The sequence below is a fragment of the Hoplias malabaricus genome, chromosome X2, assembly GCF_029633855.1.
Source record: "Hoplias malabaricus isolate fHopMal1 chromosome X2, fHopMal1.hap1, whole genome shotgun sequence".
Classification (NCBI taxonomy): Eukaryota; Metazoa; Chordata; class Actinopteri; order Characiformes; family Erythrinidae; genus Hoplias; species Hoplias malabaricus.
Window position 1 is genome coordinate 47,290,779 of NC_089819.1, and position 18,135 is coordinate 47,308,913.

Below are 18,135 nucleotides of genomic sequence, written 5' to 3' on the forward strand. Positions count from 1 at the left end.
AAAACAAAAGTAAATGTGTGCGAGTGCTTCGGGGTGTGTTTTGGGGGGGTAATCTGATACTCGGAGGGGGACTAGAGGCCCTCATGCACATATACACTTTCAAGCTTGAAAAGAGGCCTTGCAGTGAAATCCAAGATGGCTGCCCGCTCACTCCCTCTCTCCCTCCTTTTTTTTCTTCTCTTCTCCTCTTCTTCCATCCTTTTGGGGTGATTCGGCTCATTAGCTATCGTAGGATGTTTGTTCAGCTCTGTTGTGCCCTGTTTCCACGTCTACCGCGTGGAGCCATGCTTTTGAAGCCGGAGAATGGATTTCTAATCAAGATCTTGGGCCCAACAGCCCAAGACGCCGGCAAGACCTCCTGAATGCACCCTCATCGGGCCCAGGATGGAGAAAAAATGGCCTACAGGAAGCTGATGGAATATTACGTCGTCTTTGTTTACAGTCTGCCTCAGAAGCTAATCAGACTAACATTATTCCAATAACAATATACAAATCAGGGGTGCGTCAATATGGGCCCTACAATAATAAATCATTTTCCCCATTTTTGTCCATGCTTTGTCATTTGTTTCTCATTCCTTCCATGGAGTAAGACCACCCACATGGAAGAGTGAAGTCTTTCCTGCAGGGTGTGTGAAGCAGGGCTGAAAAATACATCTTTTGTTAATAACAATCGTGATTTTGTTCACTTCAACACTGATATCACTTTGAACCTCATTTGTTAAAGTCTCTGAGCTTTTTGACCAATCGCTTGTCAATTACCAGTAAATACTGTTAATAGTGACCCAGACCCAGTCCACCACAGCACAGTGACCCGACTTCAGCTTCAGTCTATAGACTCCAGCAAAACACTTTAAAGAAGTCATTTAAGAAAACTATTAGACTATTAATGAGTCTATTAGACTTTCCATTATGTATAACATCATCACAGTGTAGCCTAGGAATTGAGCTACTGTTACACCGGCAGTCAAAAAAAAAATACTCTAATGCACATGTCAATGGAACATGTCATTGTTTAGCAACAGAAGGACTCTGAAGGCTCCTTTTGTTCACTAAAAGCAAGTAAGCCACAGATGTGGCACAACAATAACACCATGTTCCAATAAGACAAAGCAAACCACCGTCAGCTCATAAAGTGAGGGAGTGTTCCCAGGAAGTTCAGGTGATGACAAAGCCAGTACAGTCAACACATTTAAATCCCATTAAGAACTCGTGATACTATGTTGTGAAATAGATGGAGACATTCCAGCAGGAATCCAAAGACAGTGTTGGAGAAGCAGTTATTTTTAAATCATTAACAAACTAGGCATGGACAGTGTTGTGGGAATCATAGAAAACGTATTGTTGGGTATTGGCCAGATATTCAGGTTTAATTACTGTTTCTAACCCTTTTCAGTGCATGTATTGATGGCTTGTTTAGTGCTAAACTGTCTACCTATTCATAATAAAGCCTCCATCTGTAACACTACATTTTATATTGCACTGAAATGTTAATCCAGGAATTTCACTGACCTATATTTGTAGCAAATGTTTGTGCCCACATAAGCATGTATGCCCATTGGATATTGCTATTTTTGTAACATCCCTCATCAGGGAGTGTTCACATTGGCTAGAGAATGATTTAAATTAACATTTACGTTTCATTTTCCTATTTTTAACTAATTTAATTTGGTCATTTTGATTTTACGTGCTGCTTACATTCTGATTGTGACTTTTGCCTGTGATATTTTTTTTTCTTTTGCTTTATGGTTTACATTCCAGTGCTCGTTTCAGACCATTTTCCATGTTTACATGTCTACCTCCAACATCTTCAACCTGTTTGTAATAGAGAGACAGAGAGAGAGAGAGAGAGAGATTTGATATGCTGAAATAGAAAGAGCAAGAGAGATGTTTGATGCTGAAATAGAGATAGAAAGAGCCAAAGACTGAGAGAAAATGAGAGAAAGGAAAGAACTACATTTTTGTCATGCTGCTACATGCTGTACATTCTACACGCTGTCTATGTGTCTCTCGTCAAAGCTGAAGAAGGATAAGGAATGAGTGAGTGGAAATCGGAGAGAAAAGAATAACATAAGAGAAATCGAGAAATAGAACATGAGAGATGGAATTGAGAAACAGAAAGAGGAGGATATGAGAGATTGAGGATCACAAAAGAGAGAAACAGGAGAAAGAAGGTGAGAAAATGGGTAAGAAGGAGAAGGTGAGAGACAGATAATGAGAGAGTAAAGGAGTTAGGGACAATGATAGAGCAGGTCAAAGAGGCAAAGAGACCTTTTGGGCGAGTGTGAAGCCCCCTCGTTTGTAGAAACGTGACACTCTGGTGAGGAGCAGGACCAGGCGAGCCAACAGAACAAGGCCTGTGTGCTGTATGCGGCCTTCTGATGTCATACTTGCATGACAAGGGAGCTAAACGATAGCGGTACTGTATCATGCAGCAGCTCATTGCCGGCGATGAGGGACTGTGATAAGCTCTCATTTAGGATTCCTTTCTATTATTGTAGCATGGCTCTTCATCTACAGCAGAGATCTGGAATCGGCCTCTTATCTCCACTCTCAGGCATAGTGCTCTCTGTTTGAACTTGTAAAGCATGAACATCGGCTCGGAGAAGCAAGCAGTGCTGTATCGGATACAGATACATCAAATGGGACAGGGTTTGGGGACGTGCAAGGCCCTAATAGTGATTTATGTGGTGATTAGGAGCAGAACACAGTAGAAAGTGTAGATTCCCCCAGTGATTACAGTTCATCTTCCTGCTCACCGATGGGAGCGCAAACTGCTCCTCCCAAGATTTACGGACTTGCATCACGTGCGGCTACATATTCTGACGCATGGAGGAAAGCAGAGGTCTCGAAAGTGCACCAAGGCTTGTCCTTCTATCTGATATAGGATCCGATCTCCTCCTTGAAGTCTGAACAGTGCTACAATCAAATCTAACTCAATCTCTGCGATCTTTATTTTGGAACACACCCCTACCATGACACCAGCATTTTTAGAAAACCATTACACGGCTGTTGAGAGGCTGAGCCACAGATGTAAACAGGTGAAGGAAAGGGTGTATTGGGGTTTGACTGAAGTAGAATAGATTGGTAAAGTGTTGTTTTAAAGACTGATTATTGTGCATTGATCACAGTGTGACAGCAGCTGGCCAAACACTTACCGGTGCCTTGTGTGTGTACGTTTTTAAAGGGGACGCATTACACCCAAACACAAAGGGGGTCTTAATGACTTCTATGACATGCTTTGATCAAAACAAACGACCGGTTCCTTTAAGAGAGAATGAGCCTCAGCCCGATTCAGCGAGAGAGCCCAGGGGTGAGGAGCGAGAAGCAGACACTCTGGGTTTTAGCCATTTTCCCTTCTGTTCATTTATTTATTTGTTATTATACGTTACAGTGGACCCAGCACAGAGTTTTCAAATGTCCCTCCCATTTCATGAAACATCATCTGAAGGGTTTTAATGTAGAAAATCTCTCTGAAGTGATCACTGCCCCAGCTCTGTAGGATACAAACAGCCTGCTTTACCCCACATGCAGTTTTTCATTTTGGCCTGATAGTCCCCATTTGTATTGCATTACTGCATTTACAGTAAGTAGCATGTAGAAATGTTTATCATTGCTTTATTTTTTACATATCATGAGAAATGAGAACAAACTCAGTGTCAGTTGTGAGGACATACATTTCTGGTCTGAATGTTGTATGATTATTTATTGCAGCATAAACAGCTTTAGTTAGAAATCCACCAGATTTGTTCTAGTACTTTATGTTTATATTGCAGGAATTATTCATTCTCTTTCCTGATGGCTGTTACCTCACTGGAACTAATCGAGATGTCCATGTCCTGGCAACGTGCTTTAGTTTTTTCAGTATAGGATGTGGAAAGCACTGCACTGATGACATTGTGACTGAACATGCTTTGTTTTGTTGTTATTCTAGTGACCTCAGCATGAACAACATCACAGAGCTGCCTGCAAATGTGTTCAAGAACCTGCCATACCTGGAGGAACTGTAAGTCTTGTTGTGTTTGTTTCAGTTGTAAATATCCTTACTCCTTTTTTTTCTTTTCTTTCTATTTCCCTTTGTTTTCAGTAATCAGTCTACATCTCCTTAGCAAAGGAAATCATTTCTCTTGTGCTGCATGAAGAGATCAATTATCGGTTTAACATTAGCGTAGAAAAAAAAGAAAAGCTTCTCTTCAAGCAAATAAGTGCTTTTTAAATGCAGCTTTTCTCAGGAGAGGCAGAATCAGGCCATCAGTCTTAATGGGACTGAACAATACTGGAATGTACAGGGATTTAATGTAGCTGTTTTTTTGTGCTGCGAACCTATAGGAGAGTAATGCAGTAGTTCAGCACAAAACAGAAACTCGGAACATTTTTCAGAGATATAAATACAGGAGGCCCTCGGGTTACGTCAGTCCCGAGTTACGATGTTTCGTGGTTACGACACATCTCCCATTTACTGTATAAAGCCGTCGTAAGGCAAACTTCGTGTTTGGTGTGCGCGGTGGAAGAATACGCGGTTACGCGGCTCACGACCGAGGAGGATAGGTGTTAAGATAGAAGTGCTTACAGTATGTACGTATCTTCCGACTTGCACCGAAAATCGGTTTCAACGCCGTAAGTCGAGGACCCCCTGTATTATTTTGACATCAGACTTGTGCAAAATAATGTTTACAAATGATGTTCATAGTAGTGTTTATTGAATATACTTTTTTTCTGTTGTAAAGGGAATTATAAGTCTAAATTGTTAAGCTTAATTTACATTTAATTTGGTTCTACACCGGCATGCATACGTGAGCTGCTCGGTTCAGCTAGAGCCCACTGCATCGTTCAGTTCCTCTTGCGTTTTGTTATCAGCCACGGGAGTAAGGGTCCTAGCAGTGCAAACTCACCTGTAATGAGCCAAATATTACTGGCTACAAATCTTTTCAAGTTGCCGGCAGCACACGCGGGCCCAAAACCACACAAAAAAGGTGTGTCTAATCCTCCAGCATTTATATGTCTTCTCTCTGTGCTCCACATCACTCTACATCTGGCCGACTGCACTGTGATGAAGATAACATCGGCCTACATCAGTCTACCTGATACCAGGTACCTCCACCCCCCCGATGCCTCAGATGACCAGCTCCTGAAAGCCGCTCCTTTGTTATTTTAGCTTTTCTTCTCTGCTCCCCTTCTCTTTCTTTGGGCCAGGGGAGTGTGTTTTCTTACCCCATGCGTGTCTTTCAGCCGCCCCAGTCTCCGCTCCCTTTTTCCCCCAAACACAGCCTTGCAGGGCTTTGTCAGAGGGCAATTTACTTTTCAGCGCATTGTCCCGAGGAATGTGAGGCAGGAAGGAAGAGGGCAAAACAATGGTCTCCATGGCAACCAGTGGTTTGGAGAATGAGTCCCGTCTGGAGGAGAATCACAGGGGCCCTTGGCCCGGGACCCTTAGGAGCCAACAAATGTAAAAACTATGCACAAGTCTTAGAGCAAAGGTACATTATACAGGAATATACAACACAGTAATGTGAAAAGTTTAAAGTCCACGTCCTGATAAATCTTTCTACATGTATCATAACAACTGTCTTGGGTTAACAGAGCCAAAGCCTCTGGATACAAAACTAATATCGTCATGCATCCTTAATAGTTTCAGATTTTGTGCAGCAGTGTAGAGTAGTGATGAGGTACTGGAACTGGGGGAAAGACTGCAATTACAGAGCGACTCCTGCGAGTGATTTGTCTGTTATTGCTAGCCATTAGTCCAGCAATTATGTTGTTACACTTGAGTGTTGTGAATGTGTGTGTGTGTGTGTGGCCTCAGAGTGACCATGACCCATGGCTGGTGTCTTCCAGGCCGTCATAGGAAGAGGGAGGGACACACCCGCAGCAGCAGCATTCTCTACCTCACAGTCACGCAATCCTCCTTCACACATGCGCGTACATATGCACACACACACACACACCTCCCACTCACAGCACAGTCGGTCTGATAGATATAAAACTGTCAGATTCTAATCCCCCCAGATTTGTGTCTCTCTTAGTAGATAAGTTAGGTTGTTTGTGTGTGAGCATGTGTTTGCTTGCCTCATTTTGACTGTATTTGACTGTGTTTTTTATTTTTTAAATTTATGTGGGCATTAACCTAAAAATCATAAAATCATTGCAAACCTCTCATTCAAATAGATCTTTTAAAGGGGACATATTCTACCTCTTTTCCAAACGTTACCACAGTTACCTGTTGTCTTTAAATGTTCTTTAAATGAGAGTAAGCCATAGCTCAGTTCAGCGCAAGAGCCCAGGAGTGAGGGGTGCGGAGCCGAAGCTCTTTTTGACAAACGAATAAATCTAACAAGCTTTTTTTAGGGGCTTTTCTGTTTTAAAATACCAATACATTGTTTTTTAAGGCAACAATTGAGCTGCTGTTATATATCACATATGATTAATTATAGTAAGAAACGCCTTGTAGATTTGCAGGTGCCTCTGGCATCTAGTTTTTCTTCCTGAGAATAGTCTGGTGTGCAGTTTATTCCCAGGAGAGTGTGTTGGAGTGCCCACTGCTCAGCTGGATGCAGCGCTGGCTGAATGGACAGCTGTTCCTGTAGCAGGCCGGGCCAGCAGAGCAGCAGAGCTGCAGAGCTCTGTTGGCAAACTCCAGCTGAGCACAGTGACCACAGAACACAGATTACACACGCTCCGGGCAAATAAAAGATCAGGGATGTCATCTCCAGAGCCCAGCCAAGCTAACCACCCAGCAACCAGGAGCGCGCATGTGTTTGTGTGTGTGTGTGCGTGCGCGCGCGCGTGTGTGTGTGTGTGTGTGTGTGTGTGACCCCGACTGGTGGCTTTGAGACTCGGCCAAACCAGACAAAAAGCCACAGAGGCCACGGGCTCTTGTATCTCGAGGCACAACTGCACTGAGCCTTTACATGGTTTTCCAAAAACTACATGAGCAATGCTGCTTTTTGCGTATCCCTCCTATAAACTTGCTTTTTTCTTCTAAGATGCAGGAATAAGAAAAGCATGTTGTAAGCTGTGTTTAAAAAAAATCCTGTTTAAAAAAAAAAAGAAAGGAAAAACAAAACCAAAAAAAAAAAAAATAATAATAATTTTAAAAAAGTCTGACAGGTTTAGTGTTTCCAGCAGATTACTTTTTAATTCTTGTAAAACAGACTTTCAGAGAGAGCATGGCCAAGAGAGAGAGGAGGAAAACAGTTCTTGAATATTTTTCTTCATTAAATAAATTCTAATGAGCCAAGGGCATACATAATCAGAAGCTTTTTGCTACTATCAAGTTAAATGAATTTAAATATGCTAATTGGGGTAAATGCTCTCTCTCTACATTTGCTGCTGCTTAACCTACACTTAAATGTCATGACTCTGGGCAAAATATACGACCACCTCCTGCAATTTGTAATTAATCTAATTAACATTATTTAAGTATGCTAATTATTTTTAAAGAATTTTAAATGCCAGTGTGGCCCAGTATAGAGCGATGATTTACTGTTTGGATTAATTAAATAATTAATTAATTGTATTAATTTATTGATGAGAGATTGTGTATTGTTTTTTTTTATTTTAATCTTACTGTAAGCTTCCGGTATAAATAAAGTTAATTTTTTTTTAAGGATAAATTTCTGTAAATCTGTAAATAAATTATAATTTGCAATTAAATATATGTGCGTAGGGCCGGAGCGAAATGGCCAAAATTTATATATAATATAATATTCAGATATCAATAAGAACAATAAAAAGAATCCACTGAAAAACAAATGACATCACCATCAAACATAAACCTATTGGTGTTGTTCATTCATTCATTCATTCATTATCTGTAAGCGCTTATCCAGTTCAGGGTCGCGGTGGGTCCAGAGCCTACCTGGAATCATTGGGCGCAAGGTGGGAATACACCCTGGAGGGGGCGCCAGTCCTTCACAGGGCAACACAGACACACAGTCACACACACACACACACCTACAGACACTTTTGAGTCACCAATCCACCTACGAACGTGCGTTTTTGGACTATTGGAGGAAACCGGAGCACCCGAGAGGAAACCCACGCGGACACAGGGAGAACACACCAAACTCCTCACAGACAGTCACCCGGAGTGGAAATCAAACCCACAACCTCCAGGTCCCTGGAGCTGTGTGACTGCGACATCTACCTGCTGCACCACCGTGCCACCCTCCTATTGGTGTTGTCAATATTAATATTTTTAAACTGCATTTTTAATGTGTCGTATCATTAATATTCTTGAATATATCATTGTTACTGAAACATTTTATATTGCGATATATATCAATATTGAATTATCGTCCAGCCCTAATGGTATGTATGGTAGATTGACTCTGACATTACAGGTTAGTTCACAGGAAGTAGTCTGGACCACATCCAGAACGCTGGCTCTATTTCTCTTAATATCTTGTGCACATGTTCTTTGTAAATTAACGCTGGGGCTGAATAGACACTCTGTGGTGGAATTTCTGCTGAATGCATGGGAGCAGTGCACAACACGGGTCCGACCACCAGATGTGTTAGTGTTCTATCCACATTTACTCCTACACATATAAACAAAACTTTCCAGATATCATGGCTGCTCATGGAAACTCTGTGCACTTCCCTTGAAGAGTCTTTTTTGTCTCTTTCTCTCTCTCTCTCTCTCTCTCTCTCTCTGTGTGTGGTTCTTTGTGCTTTGCTGTAGAGCTGCACCTCTATGATCGTCCAAGCTGATAAGGCGCTTCTGTCATGTCCTCACTCACCCAATTAAAGCCGTCTTCTCTTCTTTCCACTCTTTTCTTCACCTCTCCACCCTGTCTCCCCCTCTTACTCTTCACCAATGAATGAGTCCCAAAGCAGCAGAGGAGTATGATTTCTCTCGCCCAGTGACAGAGCATGAGAAATGGTAGCTTAGGTTAATTGCCCTCTATACTGAATATTCAGAGACACACCCTCAGGTGAGGAGAAGGTTATTGCACATAAGGAATCATGCAGATGTGTTTGACAACATGGATTAGAGTTAGTGTGCTGCTCTGCTATGCCTCCTGCAGTCACACGGTGCTATAACTGGGAGGAAAAAACACATGCTTTTTTCAGAGATATAGCCATTGCTTCTTTTCAAACTGTGGTAACACAACAACTCGATCACTCAGCGCTCTTGTAGTGCTAACTGTCCAAGTCTGTTATGTTACTTATCAGGTGTAAACAATTACTAGTTGCATTGCCCTAAGAATATTTGGAGAAACATGTTTTTTTTCTCCTCTATACCTCTGTTTATATCACTATAGAAAGTGTATTGTTAAGAGTATAAGGACTACTTGGATGAGCTGTCTAAATATTTTGCTGGGTTAACGGTATGAATTTTGACACACTGTATTCTAGACTTGTTCTTTAAAATATTCACCAGTTCCCAGGCATCTCGCAGCAAACAGATTCTGTGTGCTGGAGTCGGCAGATGGCCAGATGGCACACTACACAGCAGCGCAGAGGAAGGGTAAGGGCAATGTGAGCTATCCTCTAAATGGAAATGCTGCTCGCGAGTGTCTCACCGACTCTCAGCTCCCATTCCCAGAGGATACCGCACATGGCGCAGCTGGAGTTCAAATGTAGGGCTCACGTCTGCTGTACTCAAGTGTGCGGTGTACAAGAAGGATGCTATATGCAGTCTCCCAAGTTTATAAAACTGCTAAGACCTATTTGTATGCAAGAGAGATGGAGATGGAGTGAGTGAGGGAGGAAAAACACAAGAGCCAGGTTTCCCTCCAAAAATTTCACAAATATTATGTGCAACAATATCAGCAAACGGAATACTGGCAGGATAAATATGCAAAACGAATCATGTTTCTATCTAGATTTGAGTATTTATTTATTTTGATCTGATCAGGAATGTTTGTACAGCTGTATTATGTCAAAACACACTTCGATAGGAGTTTGATTGATTTAATATTTATTTGCTGTGGATTCTGTCGAATAGAACTGTTCTTAATGTTTGGACAGGAAAGTAAATAAATGCCTTGTGGTCTCTGAGCATTGTTCAGTGCTGTATAAATGTACAATAATCTACACATGCACTAAAATAAGGAGCTCAGCTAGTGGAGGTAGTACATAAACAGAGTGGACCTGAAGCGTTAATTAATAGCCTGTGGTCCTGGGGTCAGTCCAGGGCTCCGGTGCATGCTGTACTGTGTGTTGTGTAGGTACAAACCAGCTGAAATATAGTTGTTTATTTGAAAACAACGTTTTCCATTATAGCATTTCAATATTCAAATTTTGCTACTTTGTCCGTGCGTGAAAACGTTTTTTGGGGGGGTTTTATGGTCATTTTTGTAATTCAGAAAACTTGGTGGATGGAAAACCCACTAAAGAGAGATGGTGGGGGGGTGGATATTGACTCCAGTTGCAAAAAGTGATAAATCTGCTGTTAATCTCTCAAGCCACATTTGGCAAAAGTATGTGGATCCTCCACCTGGCCCCAGTACACACACACACACACACACACACACACACACACACACAGAGTCATATATCATCCGAAATGGTATCTTCCCAAATATCTCCAAAAAGGTAACCTAATATTGGAAGGAAAATGGTTTTTAACTTTACTCTGGTTAGAGAAAAAACATCATTTTAAATTCTGAACCTTTTTAATTTTTGGTTCCAAAGCATTCTCATGTAAAGTAAGAGATTTGATCACCACAAATGTAACTGTCGTAACAAACCTGCATCAGTATAAGAAGCCAGAATCAGTTTTTGTTGCACATTTAATCAGCGACACTGTACTCATATAATTTTTAACCACTTTTAATATCCCACTATACTCTTTAGCTTTGTTGTTCAATGTTGCGTTAATGCAGCTTTTATATTATTTACTCACCATACTCTCCTGATTTACTGAGTAATTAAGTTAGGGCCCACAACGTGGTATAGGAATTTAGAGACCACCCAACCCTACATCACATACATGTGAAATAACACATGCTCGTGGTACTTGTGCAGCAAGATATACATGTCCACACACACACACACAATCTCACATTCGGGTACATAACAAAACTCATATCTCATGCAGAGATACTTTAAAGAATTCTTCTCACCTCTCTATGAATAGCAGGTGTTGGTGCGTAAATGTGTGTGTGCGCTCGGGATTTCATTAGCTGGCGGTTTACTGGCCTTAAACACATCTGCTCACACTGATCCCATCACAGCGCTGATAGAGCCATCACATTCTGCCACCTCGCCAAGCATTTACTCCAACCAATCAGACACAAGCAGAGTAGAACACTACGCTGATAGAGAAGAGTCTGTGCCCTAGGAGTGTGTGGAGCTTATCATGCACACTACTCACCCAGCCACACACACACTGACAGCCCGGTACTGATAGCAGCCATGCAGACTGGCTCTCATCGAGCTGTGACTGGAGCTGGAGACTCTATCTGATCATCTGACCATGAGCCTGTTAAAACGTTACAGATAATTCAAGACATTTCCACGATAAATATTGTGCATCATGATGAGTTTTTTTCTTTTTTGAGAGCATATGCCTGAAAAAGTTCTCCTACTTTTAGAAAAATGTCTTCTAAAATGAGTTTTTCTGCTACAACCTTAGAATTATGAGACGAGTGTACACTAGATGTTGGAAAATGTCTGTGAGAGGTTGATAACTGAAATCAACATAGAATGGCTGGGTCTGCAAGAGACCTACAGAGAACACAGAACAACTGCTCATCGGCCCAGTGTGGGTTTTATTATTATTATTATTAGTTTGTTTTTAACTCCTCTCGCCTATGGCTGTCACTCGTGTAGCTCATGTGCAGCTGTTCCAGAGCATCCTGTTTCACTGAAGGCTTTCTTACTGAAATACTGCTCCTCAGTGGGTGGAGTTTCTTGTTACAATCTTCATTCCACCCCTTCATTCCTGCTGTTAATCTAAGAGGGCAAAAGTTGCTTTTTGGTCATTATATTTCTCTCTCTCTCTCTCTCTTTAGGAGATTGGCAGGTAATGACCTTGCTTTCATCCACCCTGAGGCTCTGTCTGGACTCAACCAACTCAAAGTCCTGTGAGTACTAGATAGGCAGGTACACACACACACACACACACGCGTCATCGCTGGCATTGTCAGGATTTCTAGAACATGTTTCCTTGTTAGGCCTCTATCTTATCAGCATTTGTTTCCCTTCTGTTCCTTATTAAAATGAATAAAGAATAAGTTGTTCATCCTTTCTGCCACTAATTTTGTTCTAATCCTTCTTCTGTCTTCTGTCTTGTCTGGAGTGTTTTATCTGAGCATTGCTTTGTTAGTTTGTTGTATTAAAATTATAGATCTGTTCACACTTTATATACACTATATATATATATATCTCCATAGTCATATCAGTTAGGGCTCTAACAGTATAACCCATTTATTACCAAATCTGACTTCAAGGATCAAACGGTGAGTAATGCTTGTTAATAACCAATAATAGCTTTATAATTGATTTCCATAACGAAAAATGGCAGGAATCTCGCAGCTACAGGATTAGCAGCTCTGTCAGTGTGATGATAAAGGGCCTCCCAGCATGCCTTTCTGCTGATTAAGACTAAGCTCCTTGACACATTTTCTCTTTCTTTTTTTGGTATGTGACCATAATGATGCAACAACTTTGTCCTTGAGGTGTTCGCGAGCCAATTTACATGCTGCTTATCCACCAGCCGCGCCACAGCGGCTCCGCTTTGCATAAAGATCTCTTCCCTCTTCCTGTCTTTTGACCGGCTAACCTGCCTCTAGACCTTCCCCTGCTTCTACAGACTGACTCAGGACCAGCTCACACTTAAACCTCATTGAAATGTGTGTACTCACTGTGAGAACCAGTCAGCAGCAGGTCAGCAGGGAAATGTTGATCTGCTAAAGATGTGCTGCCTTTCGAGAGCTCATCTGATTGGCCTTGTACAGTGTGTAAGCAGTAAATATTGTGGCAGAGTAGGCTGGGTAGGATGGCTTGGATGAGCTGGTGTGAGTAGTTCTAGGAATGGAAGGAATGCTTCTATGGGCAGTTCAGTTTCCCCTTTCAGTCTCTTTTTTTTTAATCTTCCCTATCACACAGTTCTACCAAAGGCTAGCACAGAGAAACTAGTGCCACATAATGAACCTTGTTGCTTTTAAAGCATCAACTCAACAATGTTGGGCGAGAACACTAACTACCTCATTCTTTAACAGCCCACAGATGCTTCAGTTTGTAAAAGGGGAGAGAGTGAGGGTCATCCTGCTCAGAGAGAGAGATAATGTGTGTATGAAACTCCAGGCTATTAATGTAAATGTAAAGATTGGATCAGATCTGGTCAGTCCTCAGGCTCTCACGGTGCCAGATTCCGTCTTGGGTCTGTTTGGCTTGAAGGAAGGGACCAGTAGCTTGAAGGTTGGTGCTAATGACTAGCAGCTGGTGGATGTTGATTATGTACCAGGACTAAATCATTCACTGGAAAACATATATTTGTGGTGAATCTGGGGACCATAGCTACTCAGTATGGAACATAACATGAAACATCTGAGGATAAATCACATTTAACCCAAATGGAGACCAAAACCTTGCATCAAGCTGCTTTTGATAAACATGGACAGCCCTTTCCTTATGAAGAAATAGTGCACAAATTCTTCATATTTTAGAGGATGTATTTTATATATTGTCGCTGTCCAATTAAAAAAATAATTCATTCATTGTCTGTAAGCGCTTATCCACTTCAGGGTCGAGATGGGTACAGAGCCTACCTGGAATCATTGGGTACAAGGCAGGAATACACCCTGGAGGGGGCGGCAGTCCTTCACAGGGCAACACACACTCACTCACTCACACCTACGGACACTTTTGAGTCGCCAATCCACCTACCAATGTGTGTTTTTGGACTGTGGGAGGAAACCGGAGCACCCGGAGGAAACCCACGCAGACTCAGGGAGAACACACCAAACTCCTCACAGACAGTCACCCGGAGCAGGAATCGAACCCACAACCTCTAGGTCCCTGGAGCTGTGTGACTGCGACACTACCTGCTGCACCACTGTACCGCCAATTAAAAAAAAATTATCTCCCAAAATAGTAACTTTACAGGAAAAGGAAAACAACTTCTTAATTTTCAGTGGAAGGGACCATTTCTATTGGTCCATTCGCCATGAAATTATCACACATTGTGAAGGACAGCTGTTGGGTTCCAATGATGTAATTTTAATTGGACAGTGGTTATGAGAGTGAGAGAGAGAGAAACCTAAATATGGTTACCCCATATAGTTAATGTTGTTAGACCAATCATTCAGTCTTTTTAAGGAATCATAGTTTATCTGTAACTTTAAAAAGAGTTGCAATTCATTGCAAATGGAAAATTGGTGATTTACGATTATGACATTTCTGAAATACAGTTCTTTTGTTCTTTTTTACAAGAATGCTCCAGAATAATCAGTTGAAGACTGTTCCTAGTGCTGCCCTCAAAAACCTCCATGCCCTGCAGTCTCTGTGAGTAACAAACACACACACTAAATGATACAGACACAATACTAGGATTGCAGAAAGGTCCATGTGATATACACAAATGAAATAAGACAAAGACCTAAGTGTTGACCTTGATAAATCATGCTATAGATTGATTACAGGGCTTCCAGAATTAAATCTGCAGAGTTGTGTTTGTGTGTATGTTGTGTGTTTGTGGTGAGTGTTGTCCATGTACTCAGGTGTGTGTGTGTGTGTGAGTTTGTCCAGCTGTGTGTTTGGAAAAAGCTGCTCAGAGTCGTTATCACATCACCAGACCCCATCGCCCGCTCCCTCCCCCTTCTTTTTTTTCCCCTGCACACTTTGCTTTTTCTCTGCAGTTGTGTCCCCGCAGGGCTGGGGCAGAGGCTCTGGAGCCGAACTAATGTGTTCTGGCACACACTCTCGGCCTGAGTTTGGACTAGGACTTTCTGAGCTAGCTGTCAATCAACACGGCTTCTGCCCTCACGCGGGGACTAGAGCGAGGCAGATGGACAGAGAAAAAGTTGGGACAATCTTAGTCAAACTACATGTTCTGATTTCAGAAATGAGGATAAAATATTAACACGTCCTCGACAAGGGTGCTCTGTATTTTTCTCCAAAGCGTCATTTGCATAAATATTATGTAAATTACCTAATGAGGTCAGTGTTTATTATATTTATTCAAATATTATACTCCACCACTAAACACCTCTTTGCTTATTTGTGCATTAAACACGCAGCAGTGTGTTCCCTGTAGGAGATGTGTGTGTTAACTCGTTAATGTGACCAGGAGTTCCCCAAATTTTGCATGCCACTTTACAGGACTGAAAACAAGTATTTATGAAATGAATTAAGAAGAAAAAGAGAAAGAAGGAGAGGGTCTGTCTCTCAGGAATGTCCCCCCCCCCCCACTACAGGCTGGTTCTTCTAATCATTTTACAAGAGGGAAAAAAATGCCTCATTACAGCGACATCAATAGCACCACAGCTCACTGGAAAAACAGTGTGATCACTGGACATTAACAGAGATATCAGACACCAAAGCAAAGCACAGTATATAAAGATGTAGATAGTGGAAACATAATAAAATAGCAGTAGAAAAGAACACAGAAATGTTACTAACGCCTGTGTCAGGGGCAAAATGTGAAAATGCTAACATAATTAATGTACGAGTTATAGCTGACTCTATTTATTGTCAAAGTTTAGCCACAGCTGACCACACCTCTTCCCTCCAGTGTCTCACCCAGTCCAGCAGTGAACAAGTGCTTCTCCCAGGGTGAACCCGCATAGAGAAGGGGTTCACAGCGAGAGATCTGAGGACTCTGAGACATTTGGCGTATTATTTGAATACAGTTGATGTTCTTGGCAGGGACGGCTTCCTTAACCACAGTTTGACTTTCACAGTGCTCTGTGCGCTTAAAGTGTCACCCGTGTCAACAAGTCAGAAACGGTGATTTGCTGAAGTATTGGTTGGACTAAAATTCAGTCCTATGACAAGAAGGCAATTATACATCTGAGAGTTTACTGTAATGTTAGATTACGTTGAAATCAAGTGTTTATGCAAGTCTCGGCCAAAGAAAATTAGGTTAGACTATTCAAAAGGATGAAGTTATTCCATTTCTCTCTCTCTCTCTCTCTCTCTCTCTCTCTCTCTCGCTCTCACCCTTTCTCACTCTCTCTTGCTCTCTCTTTCTCTCTCTCCCTCTCTTTCTCCCTCTCTTTCTCCCTCTCTTTCTCTCTCTCTCTCTCTCTCTCTCTTTCGCTCTCTCTCTCTTTCTCTCTCTCTCTCTCTCTCTCTCTCTCTCATATCTATATTCAGTGGCCTGTTTATTAAAACTTACTGTACAAGTCCAAACGACAACCACATTTTATCCTCCCCATCAAACAACAGAAATGGATCACAGTAAGACCACCTCCAACAAAACACATGCCTTCCATAGATCTCAGTAGAAAAGCTTTGCCAGTTATGCAGACCACTTGCAAGCAATCACATGTCAGTCTGTGGTCACCTTACCCAATGCCTAGCGTCTGCTAGGGGCTGTTGTTCTTGAATATATCTCCTTTGGCCATTGTAGATGCAGGAGAGAAAAGAAAACTCTAGAAGCTGAGGTGTGTGTGGGTTGTAGCTTGTGGGAACATTAGGTTCTCTTTGAGAGTAACATAATGTCAGAGTCTCCGGGAACAGCTTTGGTTTGGAGGATACAGTTGTAGCTGGCTGGTTTTAAGGTCGGAAGGTGAGAGTTATGCTAGGTCAGCAATGACTGATTTGATAGTGCTAGAGCAGCACTTGGTGTGGGAGAATTTTTTGTAGTTTTCTGTCAAAGAAGTCTTCTGATTTCCCTGGTTTGATAATAACTTGGTCGTTTTATGGCACAGATGAAGTAAACCAAAGATGGGCTCTGATGATTGCACAGTACTGCATGTATAGTATAGAAATTGTGTGTTATGTGCTTGCGTGAATGTGTTTTACAATGTGGGACTGGCTTTCCAGGGCATGTCTAGATCTGTATGTTGATGCCTTGAGCTATAGCTAACCCATTAATGTTCCTCCTAGAGCCATAGACTCTCAAAGGCTCTCAAATCTACTTTACTTTTTTTTTTTCTTTATTTAGTAGTGAAGGGTAAAAATAAACATTCCCTTAACTTTACCATAGGGTATAGGTCACTGATTTTTTTTTTAAAGTTTATTTTGTAAGCCCTACTCTGCCCCAACTGTATAAGCTCTGTCGTATGTGAGTGTATAGAGCAGGGAATTAAGTACGCTTTATTGAGCTGAGGAGAGAACGTGATTTAGAACTCTTATCCACAGTAGGTGTCACTCAATTTAGGTAATGCCATACAGTCCTGCAGTCAAGTACACACACACACGCATGCACGCACACACACAGTTCTTGTAGCATGTGCTCAATATAAATATATATAATTGATATAATTATCTGTTTATTTTAACTCACAGTTCTCAATCCAAAAAAAGAAAAAGTGCAGTTGAAGTGGCAAACATTTAAATACTATATCCTTAGTTTTTACATTTCCTTTCCCAGAAAGCTTTGGAAGAATAAGAGTGTGTGTTAATCTCCCCATCAAGGAAATGTTTAACCAGTGCAGTTTGTACAACATTGTAGACATGGGCTGTTGTCAACAACTGTGGATTGTGTTTGCTCAAGGTAGGAAATGGGTTTTGATTAAGCAAAAATATGAAGGGTTTTACACTGTGCTTATTGATAACCTTCAAGGCCTGTGTGTGTGTGTGGTATGTGCATTTGTGCATTTTTTTTTTTTAAAGTAAAATGTAATTTACCTGTGCATTACAAGGAGACTTAAACAGAGCATTACCTCAATAATTTGGAATATCATTCATTATCTGTAATCCTTATCCAGTTCAGGGTCACGGTGGGTCCAGAGCCTACCTGGAGTCAATGGGTGCAAGGCGGGAATGCACCCTGGAGGGGGCGCCAGTCCTTCACAGGGCAACACAGTCACACACACACACTCACACCTACGGACACTTTTGATTCGCCAATCCACCTACCAACGTGTGTTTTTGGACTCTGGGAGGAAACCCGAGCACCCGGAGGAAACCCACGCGGACACAGGGAAGAACACACCAACACCTCACAGACAGTCACCCGAAGCGGGAATCTAACCCACAACCTCCAGGTCCCTGGAGCTGTGTGTGTGACTGCGACAA

General features: G+C 41.8%; 1 protein-coding gene across 2 annotated transcripts in view; it reads left to right on the forward strand.

Annotated features, from left to right (window-relative positions):
* Positions 1–18,135, forward strand: part of LOC136676950 (leucine-rich repeat-containing G-protein coupled receptor 4-like) — a 65,601-nt gene that overhangs the window by 26,672 nt on the left and 20,794 nt on the right. For both annotated transcript variants that reach the window (XM_066654263.1, XM_066654264.1), the window contains 3 exons: positions 3,932–4,003; positions 11,961–12,032; positions 14,383–14,454. In XM_066654263.1, coding sequence (XP_066510360.1) covers positions 3,932–4,003; positions 11,961–12,032; positions 14,383–14,454 — 216 coding nt within the window. The remainder of the gene's footprint in view (positions 1–3,931; positions 4,004–11,960; positions 12,033–14,382; positions 14,455–18,135) is intronic.